At 38.2% G+C, this 20,211-nt stretch overlaps 1 protein-coding gene across 6 annotated transcripts in view; it reads right to left on the bottom strand.

Moving 5' to 3' along the window:
- Nucleotides 1–20,211, bottom strand: part of ADAMTS9 (ADAM metallopeptidase with thrombospondin type 1 motif 9) — a 165,605-nt gene that overhangs the window by 80,313 nt on the left and 65,081 nt on the right. For all 6 annotated transcript variants that reach the window (XM_023620115.2, XM_023620118.2, XM_070237265.1 and 3 more), the window contains 7 exons: nt 19,798–19,964; nt 19,576–19,705; nt 18,352–18,478; nt 11,886–12,096; nt 11,210–11,374; nt 9,267–9,431; nt 1,623–1,742 (listed from right to left, as the gene is read on the bottom strand). In XM_023620115.2, coding sequence (XP_023475883.1) covers nt 1,623–1,742; nt 9,267–9,431; nt 11,210–11,374; nt 11,886–12,096; nt 18,352–18,478; nt 19,576–19,705; nt 19,798–19,964 — 1,085 coding nt within the window. The remainder of the gene's footprint in view (nt 1–1,622; nt 1,743–9,266; nt 9,432–11,209; nt 11,375–11,885; nt 12,097–18,351; nt 18,479–19,575; nt 19,706–19,797; nt 19,965–20,211) is intronic.

The following is a 20,211-nucleotide window of genomic DNA, read 5'->3' as shown; positions in this document are numbered from 1 at the left end:
TGAGTTCTGGGCATACTCTCGATTCAGATCCTGTCCTCACCAATTAGCAAAGCTGATATTCAAACCCAAGTCTTCTCTTTACATATTCCCTTTACATAAATGATGCCAAAATCAAGGCCCATGTAGATAGTGTGCTGGCAACTAGCTCTCTTGAGAAAAAAAGTATGCACGTGTGTAGATATATATGTATACACAAACACACATATATTACATGCACATATATACCTATATATGCTTATTTATTATAAATTTTACTGATATAAAGAATAGCACACAATTTACAAATTATAATAAAATACACAATTCATTATTTTGGGTTCCATAAAGCTGATTGATTCTCACAGAATACTTCTGTTGACTTTTTGCTGAACTCTTGAATCTGTTGCCAAACTATGGTTATAATTGCTGGACAACAGTAGGTTCTGACATGAATGTTAGTTGATATTTGTTTACATTTAAGAGTAAGATAAAAATAAGACAATGAAGATGTATGTCAGAACTTTATGCATTCATCATTGATGTGAATGCTTTCTTTGCTGAACCAGATAATTATTTTCAAATACCAGAAAAAAATATTTTCTTAATTTTTGTATTATTCACAATGTAACAGTTGCAGACACTCTTTTAAGTTTAATCTGCATTATTAATGGTTTCTCTATCACTTTCTTAAGTCTAAACAATCAACAAAACAATAAATTAAACCCCGCATTATAGCATTTGCTGATTTCTGTGGTGTAAATATTCTCACCATGGCCAACCTGATGTCAGTGAGCACAGAGTTGGGAAGAGATATGCAGTAGCTCACAGTATACGGTATTTCCACCACACAGATACCTACAAATGTAAATAACTGCAAGAGCATTGATAATAGTAAAATGCAGTAAAATAATTAGGTGATGAGTTTTGAGTATTTATCAATTTAGTTTATAATATCATCTATTTAATGATAGATTGATATTTTCAATTTTTAATAATGGCTATATTTACCAGACAGAGAAAGATGAACTCTGTATGACTCCACTCATAGGTGGAAGTTAACATATAGACAAGGAGAACTGATCGGTGGTTACCAGGGAAAAAGGGGGGGTGGAGGGAGGCCACAAAGGGTGAAGTGGTGTACCCACAACATGACTAACAATAATGTACAACTGAAATTTCACAAGGGTGTAAACTATCATAATCTTAATAAAAAAAATGGCTATATTTAACAACTAGCTTGAAAAATTCCTTAAAATTTACCAATCATCTCTTATAAGCTGGAACGAGCCACCTTCAGCACACTGCTGCCTGAACATATGATACTATTTGCTGAACCCTACACTGAAATCATTAAAAAAAAAATCTGAGTTTAAGAATAAAAGACCAAACAATCAACATTTGCCATCCAATAAGAATCAGAATCAAACCTACATACACTTCAAAGAACCAGAAAAGAACAAAACTAGTACATCAAAATATTAGATTCTAAATGTAACAAATAAGTAAATCCAGAATAATTTAATTAACTGTTTTCTCTACCTACATACTTACCTATGAAAGCACTTCGATTTTGACCGAACTGCTAGGAGTTTTGGCACCTTGGTGCCCAAAGCCAATAACTGAGTTGGATAAAGGAGACTTACCTGGGTATCAGTTGGTTTAGTGGCTGCATTGCAGTCATTGTCATCAACCACTGACATGTAACTCCCAATGATGCATTTCACTGCTCTTAGCTGGTATCCCTGTCCACAAGTGACACTGCACTGGGGGAAAGAAATAAAACAAAGAGTCTAGGCAATTCAGCAAATTTTCTTTTTCCCTTACTTTCCCCATAGCATTCTTCAAGAGAATAAAATATTTCCATAATAGTGGGCCAAAGGGCTGGAACCCAAAGAAATTAGATAAAAGTGGGCAATCCTATTCTGTGCAAATTATGTTGATCAATTATCACGATGATGATTGTAATTATTTCTCCTTCCCCATTGGAATTATATTTGTAGGATTTCAATTCCTTGACTATGAACCCCTGAAAGGAGGGGTGAGCATTTCAATCATTTTTACATCTTTCACACCATATCTAGCAGAGTTCTGTGGCTAAAATAAGTACTTAATAGAGTTATATGATCTTATTTGCTTTCTGGACAAGTTTCCTAAGGAAATAATCCGAGTTTGTGTCAATATTTTTGTACAAGAATAGTCTTTGCAATATTATTCATAAAAGGCAAAATATTAGAAACAACCTAAGTATGCAACAACCCAAGGTTAGTTAAATACACCATGGCATACAAGTCGTAAAGAAAACAATGTAGCCACTAAAAGACTGAGAGTCAGATTTAAAAAGCAGTCTAAAAAACAATAAGTAGAGGGAGTGATGTCATGGAAATGGTGGATCAGGGAGCTCCAAGAATTGATCCCTCCACTGAAGCAATCATTAAGCTGGCAAAAACTGGCAGAATCAACTTTTTTGGAAGTCTGGAATCAAATCAAAAACTTAACAGTAACTAAGTGAGTGCTTAATGAAGAAAGAAGTCGCCAAATTTGAGTAAGAAAGTGTTGTGGCATTTTTGCTTACCCCCTACCATATTCTCTCAAATGCACATGGAACGTTCTCCAGTACAGACTATATATTAGGCCACAAAACAAATCTCAATAAATTTTAAAATACTGCAACCCCACGAAGTATCTTCTCTGACCACCATGAAATGAAGCTAGAAAGCAATAACAGAAGGAAAATTGGAAAATTTACAAGTACGTGGAAATTAAACAACACAGTCTTAACCTTTGGGTCGAAGGAGAAATCATAAAGGAAATTAGAAAATACTTTGAGTTGAATAAAAACAAACATAACACATAAAATGGATGTTTTAATAAATATAAAAACGCAGCAAAAACAGTGATCAGAGAGAAATTTATATCTGTAAACACATACATTAATAAAGAAGAAATCCCAAATCAATAACCTAACTTTTCTTTTTTTTTTAAAGCTTGGCACTGAGCTAACATCCATTGCCAATCTTCTTTCTTTTGTTATTCCTCCTCCCAAAGCCCCCCAGTACATAGTTGTATACTCTAGTTGTAGGTCCTGCAATGTGGTTGTGCTATGTGGGACACTGCCTCAGCATGGCTTGATGAGTGGTGCTAGATCCGCGCCCAGGATTCGAACCGCTGCAACCCTGGGGTGCCGAAGCGGAGTGTGTGAACTTAACCACTCAGCCACAGGGCCAGTTCCAATAACCTAATTTAATACCTTAAGGAACTGGAAAACAAAGAGCAAACTAAACACAAAACTACCAGAAGGAAGGAAATAATAAAGATTAGAATACAGATAAATGAAATAGAGAATAGAAAAACAACAGAACCAACAAAACTAGAAGTTGGCTCTTTAAGAAGATCAACAGAACTGACAAACCTTTACCTAGACTGACTAAAAAAATAAGAGAAGATGGGCAAGTAACTAAAATCAGAAATGAATGTGGGGATATTGATACGGAATCTACAGCAATACAAAAGGATTATGAGAGTACTATGAACAATAATATACCAACATATTAGACTGTCTGGATGAAAAACACAAATTACCAAATATACACAAATTAACAGAAACATACAAATCACAAAATCTGACTCAAGAAGAAATAGAAAATTTCAACAGATCTATAAGAAATAAAGAGATCAGAGATCAAATCAGTAGTCAAAGATCTCCCAATAAGCAAAAGTCTAGGACCAGATGGCTTTACTGGTGAATTCTACCAAATATGTATAGAAGAATTAACATCAATCCTTCTCGAACTCTTTCAAAAAAATTTAAGAAGGAACATTTCCTAATTGATTCTATGAGATCAGCATTACTCTGATATCAAAAGCCAAGGATAGCACAAAAAGAGAAAAAAGCAAACTATAGACCAGCATCTCTTATAAATATAGATGCAAAAATCCTCAACAAAATACTAGCAAACTGAAGCCAATAGCATATTAAAGGATTACACATCACAACCAAGTGAGATTTATCCCAGGAGTGCAAGGATGGTTCAAAATAAGAAAATCAATCAATGCAATATACCATACGAATAGGAAAAAAAAAAGATCATCTCAATTAACACAGAAAAAGCATTTGACAAAATGCAACAGTCTTTCATGATAAAAACATTCAGAAAACAAGGACTAGACGGGAACTTCCTCAACACCATAAAGGGCACTTATAAAAAACCCACAGTTAACATCATACTCAGTGATGAAAGACTGAAAGCTCTTCCCCTAAGATCAGGAACATGACAAGAATGCCTGCTTTCACTATTGCCTATTCAACATTGTATTCTATGTTCTAGTCAGAGCAATTAAACAAGGAAAAGAAATAAAAGGCACACAAATTGAAAAGGAAGAAGTAAAACTATTTCTATTTGCAGATGTCGTCATCCTATATATAGAAATCCTAGAGAATCCATGAACACATAAAAAAAGAGCTAGTAAATGAATTCAACAAAGTTGTAGTGTACAAGATAAACACAAAAATCAGTTGTGTTCTTATACACCAGCAATGAACAATCTGAAAAAGAAAATTAAGTAAACAATTCCATTTACAATAGCATCCAAAAGAATAAAACACTTCAGAACAAATTTAACCAAGGAGATGAAAGATGCCTACGCTGAAAACTACAAAACATTGTTGAAATTAAAGAAGACCTAAATAAATAGAAAGACATTACGTGTTCATGGATCGGAGGACTTGATATCATTAAGATGGCAATACACCCCAAATTGATACATGGATTTAATGCAATCTCAATCAAAATCCTAATGACATTTTTGCAGAAATGGAAAAGCTGATCTTCAAATTCTTATGAGTGGCGAGAGACCCCAAAATAGCCAAAACAATATTGAAAAAAAAAAATAGCAAAGTTGAGGACTCCTACTTCCCAATTTTAAAACTTACCACAAAGATACAGTGACCAAAACAGTGTGGTACCAGCATAAGGATAGTTATACACACTAATGGAATAGAATCGAGAGTCCAGAAATAAACTTATACATCTACGGCCATGTGATTTTTCAACACAGGTGCCAAGACCATTCAACAGGAAAAGAATAGTCCCTTCAACAAACAGTGGTGTGTCAAATGGATAGCTACAATCAAAAGCATGAAGTTGGATTCCTACTTCACACTATATAAAAAGACTCATCCCAAATGGATCAAAGACCCAAACATAAGGGCTAAAAATTCAAAACTTTTAGAAGAAAACATAGTGGAAAAGCTTAATGACATTGGATTTGTTAATGACTTCTTGGATATGACCTCACATGCACAGGCAACAAAATCATCAAAATTAAAAACTTTTGTGCATCAACGGATACTATCAGCAGAGTGAAAAGGCAACCCATGGGATGGGAGAAAATATGTGCAAACCATATATATGATAAAGGAACATAAATAACTCCTACAAAGCAACAATAACAAAACAAACAACCTGATTAAAAAATGGGAAAAGGAACACTTACTAAATTCTACATTTAAAAATGACTAAGATAGTTAATTTTATCTTAGTATTTTTTTACCATAATTAAAATTATCTAAAAATGGGAAAAGAACTTGAATAGATATTTCCCCAAGAGGATACACAAATGGCCAAGAAGCATATGAAAAGACGTTTAGCATCACCACTCAGTAGGGAAATATAAATCAAAACCACAATGACTAATATAAGGTTATATGTCAATTCTACTTCAATAAAAAAAGTCTTAAAAAAAAATCCTACCACAACGAAATACCACTTTGAACCCATTAGTATGGCTATTATTAAAAACAAACAAACAAATTAAAAAAACACGCATTGACAAGGATGTGGAGAAACTGGAACACTTATGCATTGCTGGTGAGAATGTAAAATGGTGCAGCCACCATGAAAAATGGTATGATTGTTCCTCAAAAAATTAAACATAGAATTGTCATATAATCCAGGAATTCCACTCCTGGGTATGTATATCCAAAAGAACTGAAAGCAGGGTCTTGAAGAGGTATTTCTATACTCATGTTCATAGCAGCATTATTTACAATAGCTGAAAGGTGAAAGCAACCCAAATGTCCATTGTTAGAGGAATGGATAAACAAAGTGTGGTGTATACATATAATGGAATATTATTCAGCCTTAAAAAGGAAGAATATTCTGACACTTGCTACAACATGAATGAACCTTCAGGACATTATGCTAAACGAAATAAGCCAGTCACAAGAGGACAAATACTATATGATTCCACTTCTATGAACTATCCAGAGTAGTTAAATTCATAGAGACGGAAAGTAGAATGGTGGTTGTCAGGAACTAGGGAAGGGAAAATGGGGAGTTGTTTAATGGGTAGAGTTTTCATTTTGCAAGATGAGAAAGTTCTGTTATTGGTTGTACAATAATGTAAATACAGGCATATCTTGGAGATATTGCAGGTTCAGTTCCAGACCACTGCAATAAAGCGAGTCGCACAAAGTTTCTGGTTTCCTAGTGCATATAAAAGTCATGTTTACACTATACTGTAGTATACTAAATGTACAACAACATTATGCGTAAAAAAACAATGTACATACCTTAATTTAAAAATACGTTACTGCTAAAAAATGCTAACTATCATCTGAGCCTTCGGTGAGTTGTAATCTTTTTGCTGGTGGAGGGTCTCGTAAAAAATGCAATATCTTCAAAGTACAATAAAACGAGGTATGTCTATATATTTAACACTATTGAACTGTACATTTAAAAATGGTTAAGATGGTAAATTTTATGTTATGTGTATTTTACCACAATTACAAATTTTTAAAAAATAGGCAAAGTACTTGAATAGACATCTCTCCAAGAAAGACAGACAAATGGCCAATAAGCACATGAAAAGATGCTCAACAACATTAGCCATTAGGGGAATACAAATCAAAATCGTAATGAGATACCATTCACACCCACTAGGAGGGCCAAAATTAAAAAGCGGGAAAATAACAAGTGTTGGCGAGGATATGGAGAAATTGGAACCCTTGGGTATTGCTGGTAGGAATGTAAACTGGTACAGGTTCTGTGGGGAACCATATGGTAGTTAAAAATTAAGCACTGAACTACCATATGATCCAGTGACACCACTGCTGGGTATATACCCCAAAGAACTGAAATCAGGTACTAAAATAAACACTCACACACGAATATTCACAGCAGCACTAATCACAATAGCCAAGAGGTACAAACAACCCAACTGTCCATTGAGGGATGAATGGATAAACAAATTGTCCTATATCCATACAATGAAATATTATACAGCCATAAAAAGTAATGAAGTAAAAATATGTGCTACAACGTGGACGAACCTTGAAAACATCATGCTATGTGAAAGAACGCAGACACAAAAAAAGTCACATACTGGATGATTCTATTTATACGCAATACTCAGAATATGTAAATCAGTGGAGTAGAAAGTAGATTGTTGGCTGCAGGGACAAAAGGGAAAGGGGAATAACTGCTTAATGGGTATTTTGGGGTGATGAAAATATTTTGGAACTAGATAGAGGTGGTGGTTACGCAAAACCATGAAGGTATTAAATGCCACTGATTTGTTCACTTTAAAATGGTTAATTTTGATATGAGTTTTCCTTCAATTCAAAAACAATAGACAAAGTACAATCCTAATATTAGTTTTCAAATGTTAGAAGAAAATCATAAACATATTAACACCAGTAATCTCTACATATAGAGTTAGGAGTGTGTTTAGTTTACTTACTTTTTGCTAAATTATATTTTGCAAAATTTCCCTTATGAACATGAATTACTCTCAAATAATATTTTTTAAAAGTATTTGCTGGGGCCGGCCCGGTGGCGCAGCGGTTAAGTTGTGCATGTTCCGCTTCTCGGCGGCCCGGGGCTCGCTGGTTCGGATCCCGGGTGCGGACACGGCACCGTTGGCATGCCATGCGGTGGTAGGCGTCCCACATATAAAGTAGAGGAAGATGGGCACGATTTTATAAAGTAGAGGAAGATGGGCACGATTTTAGCTCAGGGCCAGGCTTCCTCAGCAAAAAAGAGGAGGACTGGCAGTAGTTAGCTCAGGGCTAACCTTCCTCAAAAAAAAAAAAAAAAAGTGTTTGTTACCCTGAATTCCATGTTCAGTCAAAGGAAGAACAAATCTCTGGCTAGGATTGGCCTGGTGTAGACATGGATAAAAACATAGGTCCGTCAGTTCTAAAAGATGCTATATTCAAATCTTAATAGTGACCCTGAGCTGTGCTCTCTTCTTCTTGCTATTCTCCAAGAGTTACGCAGATGTGGACAAACAGGAGGCAAGATTTAAAAGTGTGTATGGACTCTCCCTGCTTATTCAGCGCCATCAGACATGATCAGCCATTCTGATTGGGGCTGCTGTGTAATGGGGAGGATTCAGGAGAGTGTTAATGTTAACGACAGAAATTGTAAGGGTGAGTAGTAATAAAGCAGCTCCCATTTATCGCATGTATGTTGGAAATGAAGACATAAGCTGGAGGACTGAAGTGGCTGTGGCTGTGGCTAGACAGGGTTGAGGGAGAGTCATTCTTCACGAGATTACGTAAGTGACAGCAGACAGCTGCTCTGCTTCTCTTGGGAACTCAGAGGGCTGTTTAAATAATACCCAGAACGCTTTTGCTTCTATATTAGGAAGGAGGTAATTCCAAGAGCAGTGGCTTCTCAAATGCAAGCCCAAGGGAGACTTTCACTCTCTCCTTTAAGAATGGTTCAAGTTAAGACTGTGGAACCTGCAGACTAGGGAACTTGGAAAAGATTCTTTCAAAGCGAGATGCTTCTGCAACCTTTGATCTAATTAATTCTGTTTGAAGAGTCTGACTTCTTTATGAGAGGTAAGCTTTGGAATCGTGATGTTGGGAGCCAAAACACCCCTTTCAAATCCCAGTCCAGACCCTCCTGCCAAAGACACTGGTGCTGGATCCCATTCTGTGACAGACCCACAGCGGCACGCTGGGAGATAACATCAACCAGACACGAGATCTCTTGTGAATTTGCTCAAATGCTCCTGTGCTCAAGCTACAGTTCTAACCCAAGGGCAAAGACATGCACGTGGGTCTGTAAAGGAAATAATCAGTTCCAGCAGGGCAAGCCGCAACCCTCAGAAGCGGGGCAAAATGGTTGCAGAGTTTCTTGTGCTTGACCAGGCGCCATGGAGGTATAGCGCAAGCCGCAAGACACAGCAGTTAAACCCAAGCCACTGGAATGCTCCTCTGCAAGCCCTCTCCAGATAAGAAGAAAGAATGTAGTTAAGAACTTTATCATTCAAAATACCTGTCCCCAGGGACCTGCCTGCCAGGACGCACATTCTGGCTGCTGACAGGTCTGCATGGAGGCTGGCTTGGTCTCAGGGTCACAGATTCTATCATTTAATCGATCTTCGCCAAACTGACACCAGACCTGGCGGTGCTTATGCCCTTTTCCGCAGGTGACCAAGCACTGTAATAAAAAGCACAGCCAGTTAGAGTCATTTTTGAACAATGTGTTGTAGGTCCTGGGGGTTATTCATTGATTAGCAGGAACAGGTGTGCTTTTTTCCCCACAGCAATTGCTCTTTCTCATAGCAATTGGTAAATACATCGAGGCTCATTCTTTTCATTCATTCATTTGTTCACTCATTCATTCACTCTGTATTTATAAAGGCTCTGGGGCAGTTTCAAGCACAGAATAAACTCAACCCACCACCATGCTCTGAAATACTGAAAAACAGCATTCATGGTTTACTAGCATAGGAGTTAAGTGTGGGGAATTTGTGAGTCATGCCAATCTGGGTTTTAATACCAATACAACCAGCTATGGATACTAAGTCAAGTTCTCTCTCTGTACCTCAATTTTCTCATCTGTGCAATGCGGATAACAATAGTGCCTACTGCAAAGAATGGTGAAAACTAAATGAGAGCTTAGCAAGTAAAGTGCTTAGCAAACGTTCATTTAATAAATGTTAAATATAACCATTATTATTACCCATGATCACTGTAGCAAATTTAAAAAATACAGCATAATATAAAAGAGAAAAAATACAATGACCCAAAAATATCATTACCTAGGGATAATTGTTACTGACATTTTACTATTTTCTTCCCAGTCTTTTTATCTAAGGAAGGTTGGATCATACTGAATATACAGTTTGATGTTCTCCACCTTTATTTTATTAAGCATTCTTGCAAAGGTCTATTACTTAATTTGAAATGACATTTTAGCTAGTACTAGCTATCCAAGTAAAACTTAAGCCCAATACCTTCTTTCATCTTTTTTTAAACCAAATGTTACAGTTTAAGCTAAGGCAGCCTGTTAACAGGGAACAAAAGTACTAGGCTTGTTGTTAATTTGTCCAGGAATCAGACCTTGTTAACTGCACGCACTGTTACTTGTCTGCCATTTCATAGGCATTAATAGCATCCTTTAAAAATTCACATTCTATTTGATGTTGTGGATGAGATAAGGGAATGCACGTAGAAGCTGGAGCAGGGAAACGTGTTTTTCCCTACATTCCTGACCTGGCCCATAAATAAGAGAACTTTGCTTCCCTTCTACTTGCTCTCCCGGAAGGAAAGTGGAGGGAGTCACCTGCCTGGTGAGAATCTCACTGGGCTATGATGATAGTGAGTACTAACACTGCACCAAAAAAGCAAGGAAGAAGCTCTGCCTTCTTTCTCTTGCTGTCCTGGGGCCACTTGTGCTAAGCAATGGAGGGTTTGCCTCCTGCTTCATCAGGTAAGGGATGAGAAAGGCATAAATCTGGAAGACTCAGCCTGAGCTTTTCTCTTTTTTCCAAGTTTTTCACTAGCAACTAGATGGGTAAGTCAGACAGCTCCCTCTTATTCTCTTATTTTAGAGATGAGGAAGTAGGAAACCTCATTTTTTACTGCAGATCTAAGCCAATACAGCTTTATAGTTAATAAAGCTCTGATTTCCTTTTCCTAGCAACTTAGCTAGGGTTCAAAGAAGAGGGAAGGTGAGGGACTAGAACTCCAAAATCACCAAAAGAAGCTACTATGGTGGGCGACCCAGCCAAACCCACTGTGCCTGTGAGGTTGCCAGTGGACCAGTCATGTCCAGTACAACAGTCACGGAGCAGGTGAAGCACTGGAGTTGTTTTTTCCTCAAGGGGAGGTAGGAAAAAGGTGCAGCAGGTTTAGCTTTGAACTGACCAGGAAAGACTCAGAATTAGAGTCTCAGAGATGACCTAAGGGGAAATAACAGCCCTCCCATCTCACCTCCGACCAGTCTCCCGACTTCCACTGTGGACAAAGGAACTCATTACACCTCTGAATGGTGACTTTCTCTTGATGCGTGCATTTGCTATCATCCAGTACATCATTTCTTGTGTTGACACAAATGGCCCTTCTCCTCTGGGTTCCACCGTCACAGCTTTTAGAACACTGAAAGGACAAAAAACTAAATAGAACTGTTGCTGAGTTTCTTATCAAGCATGCTCAAGATCCTGGCCATGCTTGCTTGTCTCTTCCAGCCCTTAAGAACCAACCAACCAACCAACCAACCCTGGTCAATTCTAGTTGTCATTTTGGGTGTATCTGTTCATGTCACCAATTTATTTTTCAGGTTTATATTAAAGACAATATTAGCGAATTGACATAGGAAAATAAAATTGGCCTGTGGGGTGTTGAAAAATTGATTGGCTGGGTTATTCCATCACTCCCAATTTTCCATATGCCACGCCCATGTCAGACATTACAAATTGATCATGGTTCTCTTTTTCATAGAGCTTGAATGGGGTCAGGCATTATAAATCAATCATGGTACCCTTTTCCATACAGCCTAAATGGGGATTCTCAATGCAGTTCTAACCAGTGTATTAGTTGATTAGTCACAATCAACTAATCAGACTAAGTGTTCAAGAAGAAGACTCTCTTTGAGTGAGAACCAACTTACTTCAGTCCAAGCCGAATAGCGCCAGCCACCGGTGTTACATTCTCCTGAGCATTTCTCCCGGTTGCTGGGTTTGGGGTGACTGCTGCAAAAGCTGTCATCAACCTTCTCGGTCTTCCCATCTAGCCTGCTATATTTGGCACAGTAGATGTCTAATGTGCGGTAACCCAAACCACACTGGGCACTACATTCACTCCTGCTGGCAACGTGCCACCTGTGCATAAACAATGGCGAGAAACCAACATTTTTGTTAAATATATATGTTTTATCTACATTCAACTGGTGGAAGAATTGAGTTCTTTTTTCTTCCTTAACTAAAATACCATGAAACTCAAAGCCACAGTCGGTTACTGAAATTCAATTTTAAACCAACACATCCATGTACTTTTCATGGCTGCCAATGTACATGGAAGTTACAGAGTAATAGCTGGAGGTTCTATCTTTCTGAAGATTCTCCCCTGATACAGTCAATTTGAAATTCAAGCAACCAAAAAGGAAAAAACATTGGAATTCAACAGAGCAAAAAAACTAATTTTATATTTAAAAGGTTCACGCAACCCAGCATTTCATCTATCAAGTCGGCTGCTTCTAACAGGGAACCCCTGTTGGAAACCATCCCTGGAAACCTCCTTTATGTGGGCCTGTGCTGGACAGTGTCAATGGACATTCTGTGAATTAACAAAGGAATAAATAATTCGGACTGTAATTGTGAATTTCAAGTGTGCTAAATTGTACATTATTATCTGTGAATAAAGACTGTAAGTTCCTTGAAAACACGGACCATAGTCTATACAACTCAATTATACATTTTTTTAAAAAGAATTTATTATTTTAAGAGCAGTTTTAGGTCCATGGCAAAACTGAGAGAAAAGCACAGAGATATCCTATATACCCTTGTCCCCATAAATGCATAGCCTCCCACTATCAACACCTCCTACCAGATGGTACATTTGTTACAATTGATGAACCTACGTTGACACATCATTGTCACCCAAAGTCCATAGTGTACATTAGGGTCCACTCTTGGTATTATATAATCTGCGGGTTTAGACATATGTATAATGACATATATCCATCATGATAGGATCATTTGGAGTATTTTCACGGCCCTAAAAATCCTCTAGGTTCCACCTATTCATTCTCCCCATCACCCAATTATACACATTGAAAATTAGATTTGAATCTACAAATCATTGGCACCTTCATACTCCTAGGACATATAATAAACCTTTCTTGGCACACAGTAGGTAATCAGTATGTGCTAATAAATAGACTGGTTCTTTTAATGCCCCAGGAACATGGTCAGTGCTTAAATTTAAAAAGAAAAACATGCTTAAACTGAATACAACAGTCTAAATAAATGAGCTTGAAACATATTTTGTTGATTAAATTGAGCAATCCAAAAAGGATAATTCCTTTATAAACTTCATTTGAATCACTCTTGATTGTTAATTCTCTACTGCTCAGAAATTCGGGGGTTTGCCAAACACCAATGCCCTAAGCATTCTTCCATCCATACCTGTCCAGGGGGAGGACTCCAGAAAAGGCAAGTACTAGGCACGTGCTTATCTTGGAATTTCTCACAAATGCTCGAAAGTAGGTCAGAGTTGACCTATTTTCACATTTGGCATGTAAAGTGGGCTACCGAGATTTTCCGTTAGAGTGACATAGTACTTTGGGGATTTTGTTCTAACCGGAACATGCTAAATGAGGGGTTGTAAAACAATGCTTTATCTCATCCTGTCAAAGTTAAATTTGGGCAAACTCTCACTTCCCTAAGGAAGTGAGGCAAACACGTGGACCAATTCAACAGAGGCATCTGGAACTTTCATCTGCCCTTTGATTCTTGGCTACCTTCTCTTTGCCTTCATTACCGTTTCCTTGTGGAAAGGTTATTTTCCATCCTGGATGAGGGAGGCAGGTATCCTGTCCCCAGAAGAAAATACACCAGCAGCTCAGGTTGGAAAAGTATAGTGGAATCTCTCTGACATTCACACAATCCCTAGAATCTGAGGGGAGAACCTGGAAGTCTGTGGAAAGGTCATAGCACTGCCTTAGAAAAGTTCTTCTCAAAATGCTGTCCTTTGGTTCTTATTCTCTCCTTGAAAGGTCGTCTTAACTTCAGTGTTCTGAATTCATTCAGTTCATTTCACGTAACAATTGTATTTTATTACTATGCTTCAGAAAAGCAAAGTGTTTGTTAAAAGTGAAAATGGAAAAAATATGTCTGTCTCTTGGGTGTGTGGGACATTGTGGCATTAAATAATTTTAGGAACTCCTGACTTAAGCAGGTTTCTATTTTGCAGAACTTCTCAGGGTCTTCAAAATCTTAATCAGCATTATGAATCTCCACCTAGGGGAGGAGATAGTACGTCTTCTCAAATATACTGGTCTGCCACGGATCATCTCACGGAACTAGTGTTTCACTAACACACTTTGGGAAAATCCATTTTAGAGTTTGACCAGTTAACAATCCCCTCTCCAGTCTTTCAGTTTTCCAACAGCCACTCGGCAATAATTAGTACAAATTACAATTGCATCGACTGTCAGGTTGACAGAAGAAAGACAGAACATCTTCTTTGGGCTCAGTTTGTGTCTTTGTATGTTTTCCAGTGAACAACTTTATTTTTCCAATAATCCATAAAAGTCACGAAAATATGAGTTTGAATGATGACAAACACAATCTTCTATTTAATTGCAGATGTGAGCGTGCATCTGTCTAGTTATGATGCTTTCTAAGCTAATCCTAAACTCCTTTTTCTCTCTTTTTCTTAATTCTTACCCCTGAGTTCTGTCACTTCTACCATAGACATTTCTACCAAAAACATGATCATAATTCCTTCTCCTTCTTTTCTTTAATCTGCCGGAGACACTATTATCATCCAGGCCTGTTCCCTGAGCTGCTATCTTCCTTTGGTCTCAGTGGAGTTTCAGTATTTTTTTTTTAAATTAAGTATAAAAAAAAGGTGACTTTCTCTAAATGGGGAATTTAGAATAGCATCTTTGACACACCTACTAGATGAAATGAAAAGACTTTAAGCTCTGGCTTTCCCTAAGAATTACAAAATGATTTTTAATAAAAATCAGAGGATGAGTTACGGAATCAGAAAGATCTGGGTATGAAGACAAGCTCTAACACTTATTAGCTAAGTGACCCTCAGCAGGTCACTTAACCTCATCGAGCCTCAGCTTCCTCATCTGTGAAATGGGGGAAAACAGGATCCATTTCACAGCGCTACTAGGAAGAGGAAATGAGGCAAGGCGTGCAGAGCATTTAACACACATGGCAGACCCTCAAGGAAAGTAGCTATTACTATTATTGTTATTATTATTACCCTTGGTGTTTTATTCTCCAGCCAAGTATCGTGTTAACTTCACATAAACCAATAATACAAAGTTGGAAGACAAATCCAGTTGAGATCTTCCGTATAATTCTACATAAAACTCTTATGGATTCGAGGCTACCTTTCAATGCACTCGCTTTGTAAAATTTGCTTGATTTCTGTTTTATACCTGAAGGCTTCCAGTGCAGGGGAAACTTTGGAGAACCTCAGATCAGCCAGCATCGTCACAAACTAATTTGTGGCTTAATTTAGAGTTCTGTTTGAAGTGAAAAATATTAGTTTCTCAAAGTAACAGTTCAAACATTATCTCCACCCCCAAACTGGTGCTCCCTGGGTAAACTTTAAACAGGGTTCTTAAAGAATCTTTTATTTTTTTATGTTCATGTTCTATTCCTCGAAACGCTTTGTACAAACTTGTCTTCCCTGAGATTATAAGAGCATGCCTAGCACTACGGGTGGGAGTTGCACAATATCTGCATTTATCACCTGAGACTCTACCAGCCCAGTCTGATTCAGCCAGTGAGAAATGCCCACTAAAGGGTCCAAGTAAGGTACGAACAGAGATGGGGCCAAAAACTCCTGGGAGTTATTTCTTTTCACAAAGGAAGAAGAGCCACATGAAAGAGGATCAATGAGTGTCACTCATCATTAGGATTGAATTAAAAATGAAAACAGATTTCTCCTAGGGTTTAATAGTACAGGCTCCAGGGTCAGATAGATGCCATTTGAATCCTGCTCCTTCACTAATGAGTTGTGTGACCTCGGGCAATTTGCTTTATTTCTCTCAGCCTCTGTTTTCCTTCTTTGTAAAGTGGGGCTAATGATAATTCCAGTCATTGTGTTGTTTGAGGAATGAATAGGACATGAATTACATAGGCTATATACCCTATATATCCACACAGTGGTGGCTATGTGTTGCTGTGATGCTGGAAGCAACCCCAGTGATATTTCAAATACCAGCAGGGTCACCCATGGTGAACAGGTTTCAGTGGAGCTTCCAGGCCAAGACAGACCAGGAAGGACCTGGCCATCCATTTGTGAAAAAATTGGCCATGAAAACCCTATGAATAGCAGTGGAACATTGCCTGATAACAGCACTGGAAGGTGAGAGGGTGGTCCAAAAAGGACTGGGCAGGGTTCCACTCTGCTGTGCACAGGGTCGCTAGAAGTCAGAATCGACTTGATGGCACTAACAACAAATATAACTATATTAATAGCATAAGATTATATACATATATAAGATAATAAGATAATATAAGAACAATCCCATTAATACAAGACTATTTTTCTTTTTTAAAGATTGGCACGTGGGCTAACAACTCTTGCCAATCTTCCTTTTTTATTTTAAGGATTGGCACCTGAGCTAACAACTGTTGCCAATCTTCTTTTTTTTTTTTTTTTTCTGCTTTATCTCCCCAAACCCCGCCTGTACACAGTTGTATATCTTAGTTGCAGGTCCTTATAGTTGTGGGTTGTTGGGGGACGCCGCCTCAACGTGACCTGATGAGCAGTGCCATGTCTGCGCCCAGGATCCGAACCCTGGGCCGCCGCAGTGGAGCGCGCGAACTTAACCACTCGGCCACGGAGCCGGCCCCAACACAAGACTATTAATAGGATAATATATAACTGTTAAAAATAGTTTTTAGTAAATGACTGACTCTATTATTTTCAGAGTAGTTACCACTCCGAATAAAATTAATATTACTAATATTAATTACTATTAACTACTTATTAGTAGTAATATGATATTATCATTATCAGTGATAATTTCACATAAGGCTAGTGTGAAAATGTCACCTTTCCCAATTTATTGAGGTTGTGCCTCAAGGAATCCACCTCAATTCAATGTTTTCCCCCTAAACTTTAGTGATTAATTCAGTTCAACAATTAGTTAACTAATTATTTTTCTGAAAAGACCTTTAACTCTAATTTAACTCAATTGGTTGAAGCAGTGGTTTTATACGGACATTACCTACAACAAGAACTAATACTGCCTAGTAAAAATGTCTGCCTTTTAATGTCTTGGGTTTTTTCTCTCTACAGTGACTTCTGTCAATGCTTTCCAACAAGCCAACGAGCAAGCAGGTCAGTGACACTGTAGAGAGGAAGTGTAGTGTAGTGGAAAGAGCCAGGACTTTGCAGTCAGAGCCTTCAGGTCAGGACTGGCAAAGATGTGGCCTTTGTGCCATGTCTCCTCCTCTAGTCCCCCGACAGACATTACTAACTGATCACAGCACTCCTCTTTTCTGTCAGAACCTTGAGAGTGCCTCAGAATCTTCACTCCAGCACCACAGGCTGCCAACACCACTTGACAGAATTTGGCATGGTGATGTGGAACCTGCAAAAGGCTCCAGTATTCACTTTGCTACTTATGAATAGTGAGACCTTAACAAGTTCCCATACTGCTTGACACTGATTTCTCTTCTGTGAAAGGAGGATAAAGCACCAACTCATCTTATCTGCATTTAACTCACATGCAGACTATATAACGCAACCCCCAGGCTACCTAATATTCAAACACGACACAGTCAACCTTGCAGGCAAATGGGAAAGCTTTAGAATTCTCCACTCATCCAACATTTCTTGCCTCAGATTTCATACTTTTCTTAAATACAGAATTGTTTGCATAGCTAGATATCTGTATATAGATTTTCTTCTAGTTCCTTCTATGACCCTACCTTAGTGCATTGCAACTTTCATGTGCGTAAGAGTTCTTCTCCTGGTTCTTATACACTCTGGGTGGATACAGAACATTACAGATACTTTGAGGGATGAATTTTCCCCCTTTTCTGTTGACTTTCAAACCAATCTTTTGCAGAAGATGCAATTCAATCATAATAACACCTACGTAGTGAGTTGTGAGGGTCAAACGAGAACTTTTTTTGGCAAGTGCTGTACTCTGTTAGCTATTTTTAATTCTTAGAAGAAGAACAAGGAATCTGCAGGCATATGTCTTAGATAATCAGTTTCAGAGGGATGGGAAATTGGCTAATGCTCATTTCACTGAAACACAAGGAAGGGGAACGACAGACCAACCCCTCCTCTTTCTGCTCCTCACATGCAGAGACCTCCTACAAGACCCTCACAACTCAGCAGTAAAGACCACGAGGAAACACCGGCCTCACCTCAGGTCACAATCCGTGCCGCAAGGTTCAGTAATGGGTCCTGGCTGGGGCAGCCGATCGCATCTTTGATCAGAAACTGTAAGCTGATCAGATTCCCTGGTGCAGACAAGTTTTCGTTTCCGCTCCCCTAAGCAGGGAGGAAAAAAATTATTCAGAGAAAGTAATCTAATCCATAAACTATTTAGACCAGGGATTGGCAAACATTTTCTGTAAAGGGGTAGATAGTAAGTACTTTTGCTTTTGTGGACCACATGACCTCTGTCACAACTACTCAACTCTGCCATTATAGGGCAAAAACAGCTGCTCAGAGATAATACATAAAAAATTGGTGTGGTTGTGTTCCAATCAAACTTTATTTATAAAAGCAGGCAGCGGACTGTATTTGACCCACTGGTTATAGTTTGCCAACCTCCTAAGTTAGGCGAAAGGAAACAAAATAAATAACATATAAGATGACTACTAAATCTACGTCTCTGGAAAATCAAAATGGCAGAGCTGATTTTATGTGGCTTTACACACGTGTGTAAACCACTTAGGATGAGGAAACCTAACACACCCTGAATCTCTTAAACATCTCAACCTGCCAGCCAAAAGTGACAGACAGACTCAGAGAAAGGAGATCAGCGAATGCATCCAGATAGAACGGTTTATTCACTGCATGTATTTGGCTATTTCTTTAAAAAAAAAAAAAAATTAAAAACACCTCAATTCCTTTTTTTAAAAAAAAATAACTCAAAGTGAAATAAGTTAGATAGAGAAAGACAAGTAGTATATGATCTCACTTATATGTGAAATCTAAAAAGAAAGCCAAACTCATGGAAACAGAGAACAGATTGGTGATTTCCAGAGGCAGGGGGTGGGGAGGTAGGCAAAATGGGTGGAAGTGGTCAGGGTACAAACTTCCAGTTATAAGACAAATAAGTTCTGGAGGTGCAATGTACAGCATGGTGATTACAGTTAACAATACTGTATTGTATATTTGAAAGGTGCTAAGAGAACAGATCTTAAAAGTTCTCATCACAAGAAGAAAATAATTTGTAACTATGCGTAGTGATGAATGATAACTAAACTTATTGTGGTAATCATTTTGCAATACATAAAATCATTATGTTGTATACCTTAAACTTAATGTTACATGTCAATTATATCTCAATAAAACTGGAAAAACAAACAAAAACAAAAAGAAAACCTCAGATCCCCAAAATTCAACCTAAAAGCAGATACCTTGGCAGGGTTTGCTGCATGCTTGCCAGGGCCCATGACTGTTCCAGTAAAACTGCTGGGGTTTGTCTTCAATTGGAATATTGAAAGAATAGCGCACGTCAGGGTTGTACAACTTTCCCACCGACAACACCTGGGAGGTGCAGACAAAACGGAGAGGATGTTTGCCAGTCTGGTGACTCCAAGTGGAAGAAAAGGGTCGTGGGCTCATGGCCAAGCTTTTACCTGAAGCAAAAGTTCTTGTTCAATTCGGTCTGTGGAGTTTATTCTTTCTACTACGTTGTCGGACCCGCTGTACTCTATCACAGCATTCCCAACACGGATTTCCCTTTTGGACATTGTGACAACGAAGTCACCATTTAGCAAGAATTCACCTTTACTGCTTGATAAAGCTGTAGATGAGAAAAGAGAATTCGCTGATTTGCTGCCAATGACCCGCTATTTGAAACATGAAATAACACTTTGATAGGCAGAGTGTCAGAGTGCAAAGAATGTGGACTTTTCAGCCAGACATGCATGGACTCAAATCCTAGTTTTGTCACTTGCCAGCTATGTGGCCTTGAGAAATCACTTTCCTTCTCTCAGTCTCCATTTCTTTATCTCTAAAATGGAGATAAAAGCACCTACCCCTCGTGGTGC

This window comes from Equus caballus, chromosome 16, assembly GCF_041296265.1.
Source record: "Equus caballus isolate H_3958 breed thoroughbred chromosome 16, TB-T2T, whole genome shotgun sequence".
NCBI lineage: Eukaryota > Metazoa > Chordata > Mammalia > Perissodactyla > Equidae > Equus > Equus caballus.
This window is presented reverse-complemented; position numbering and strand designations above follow the sequence as displayed.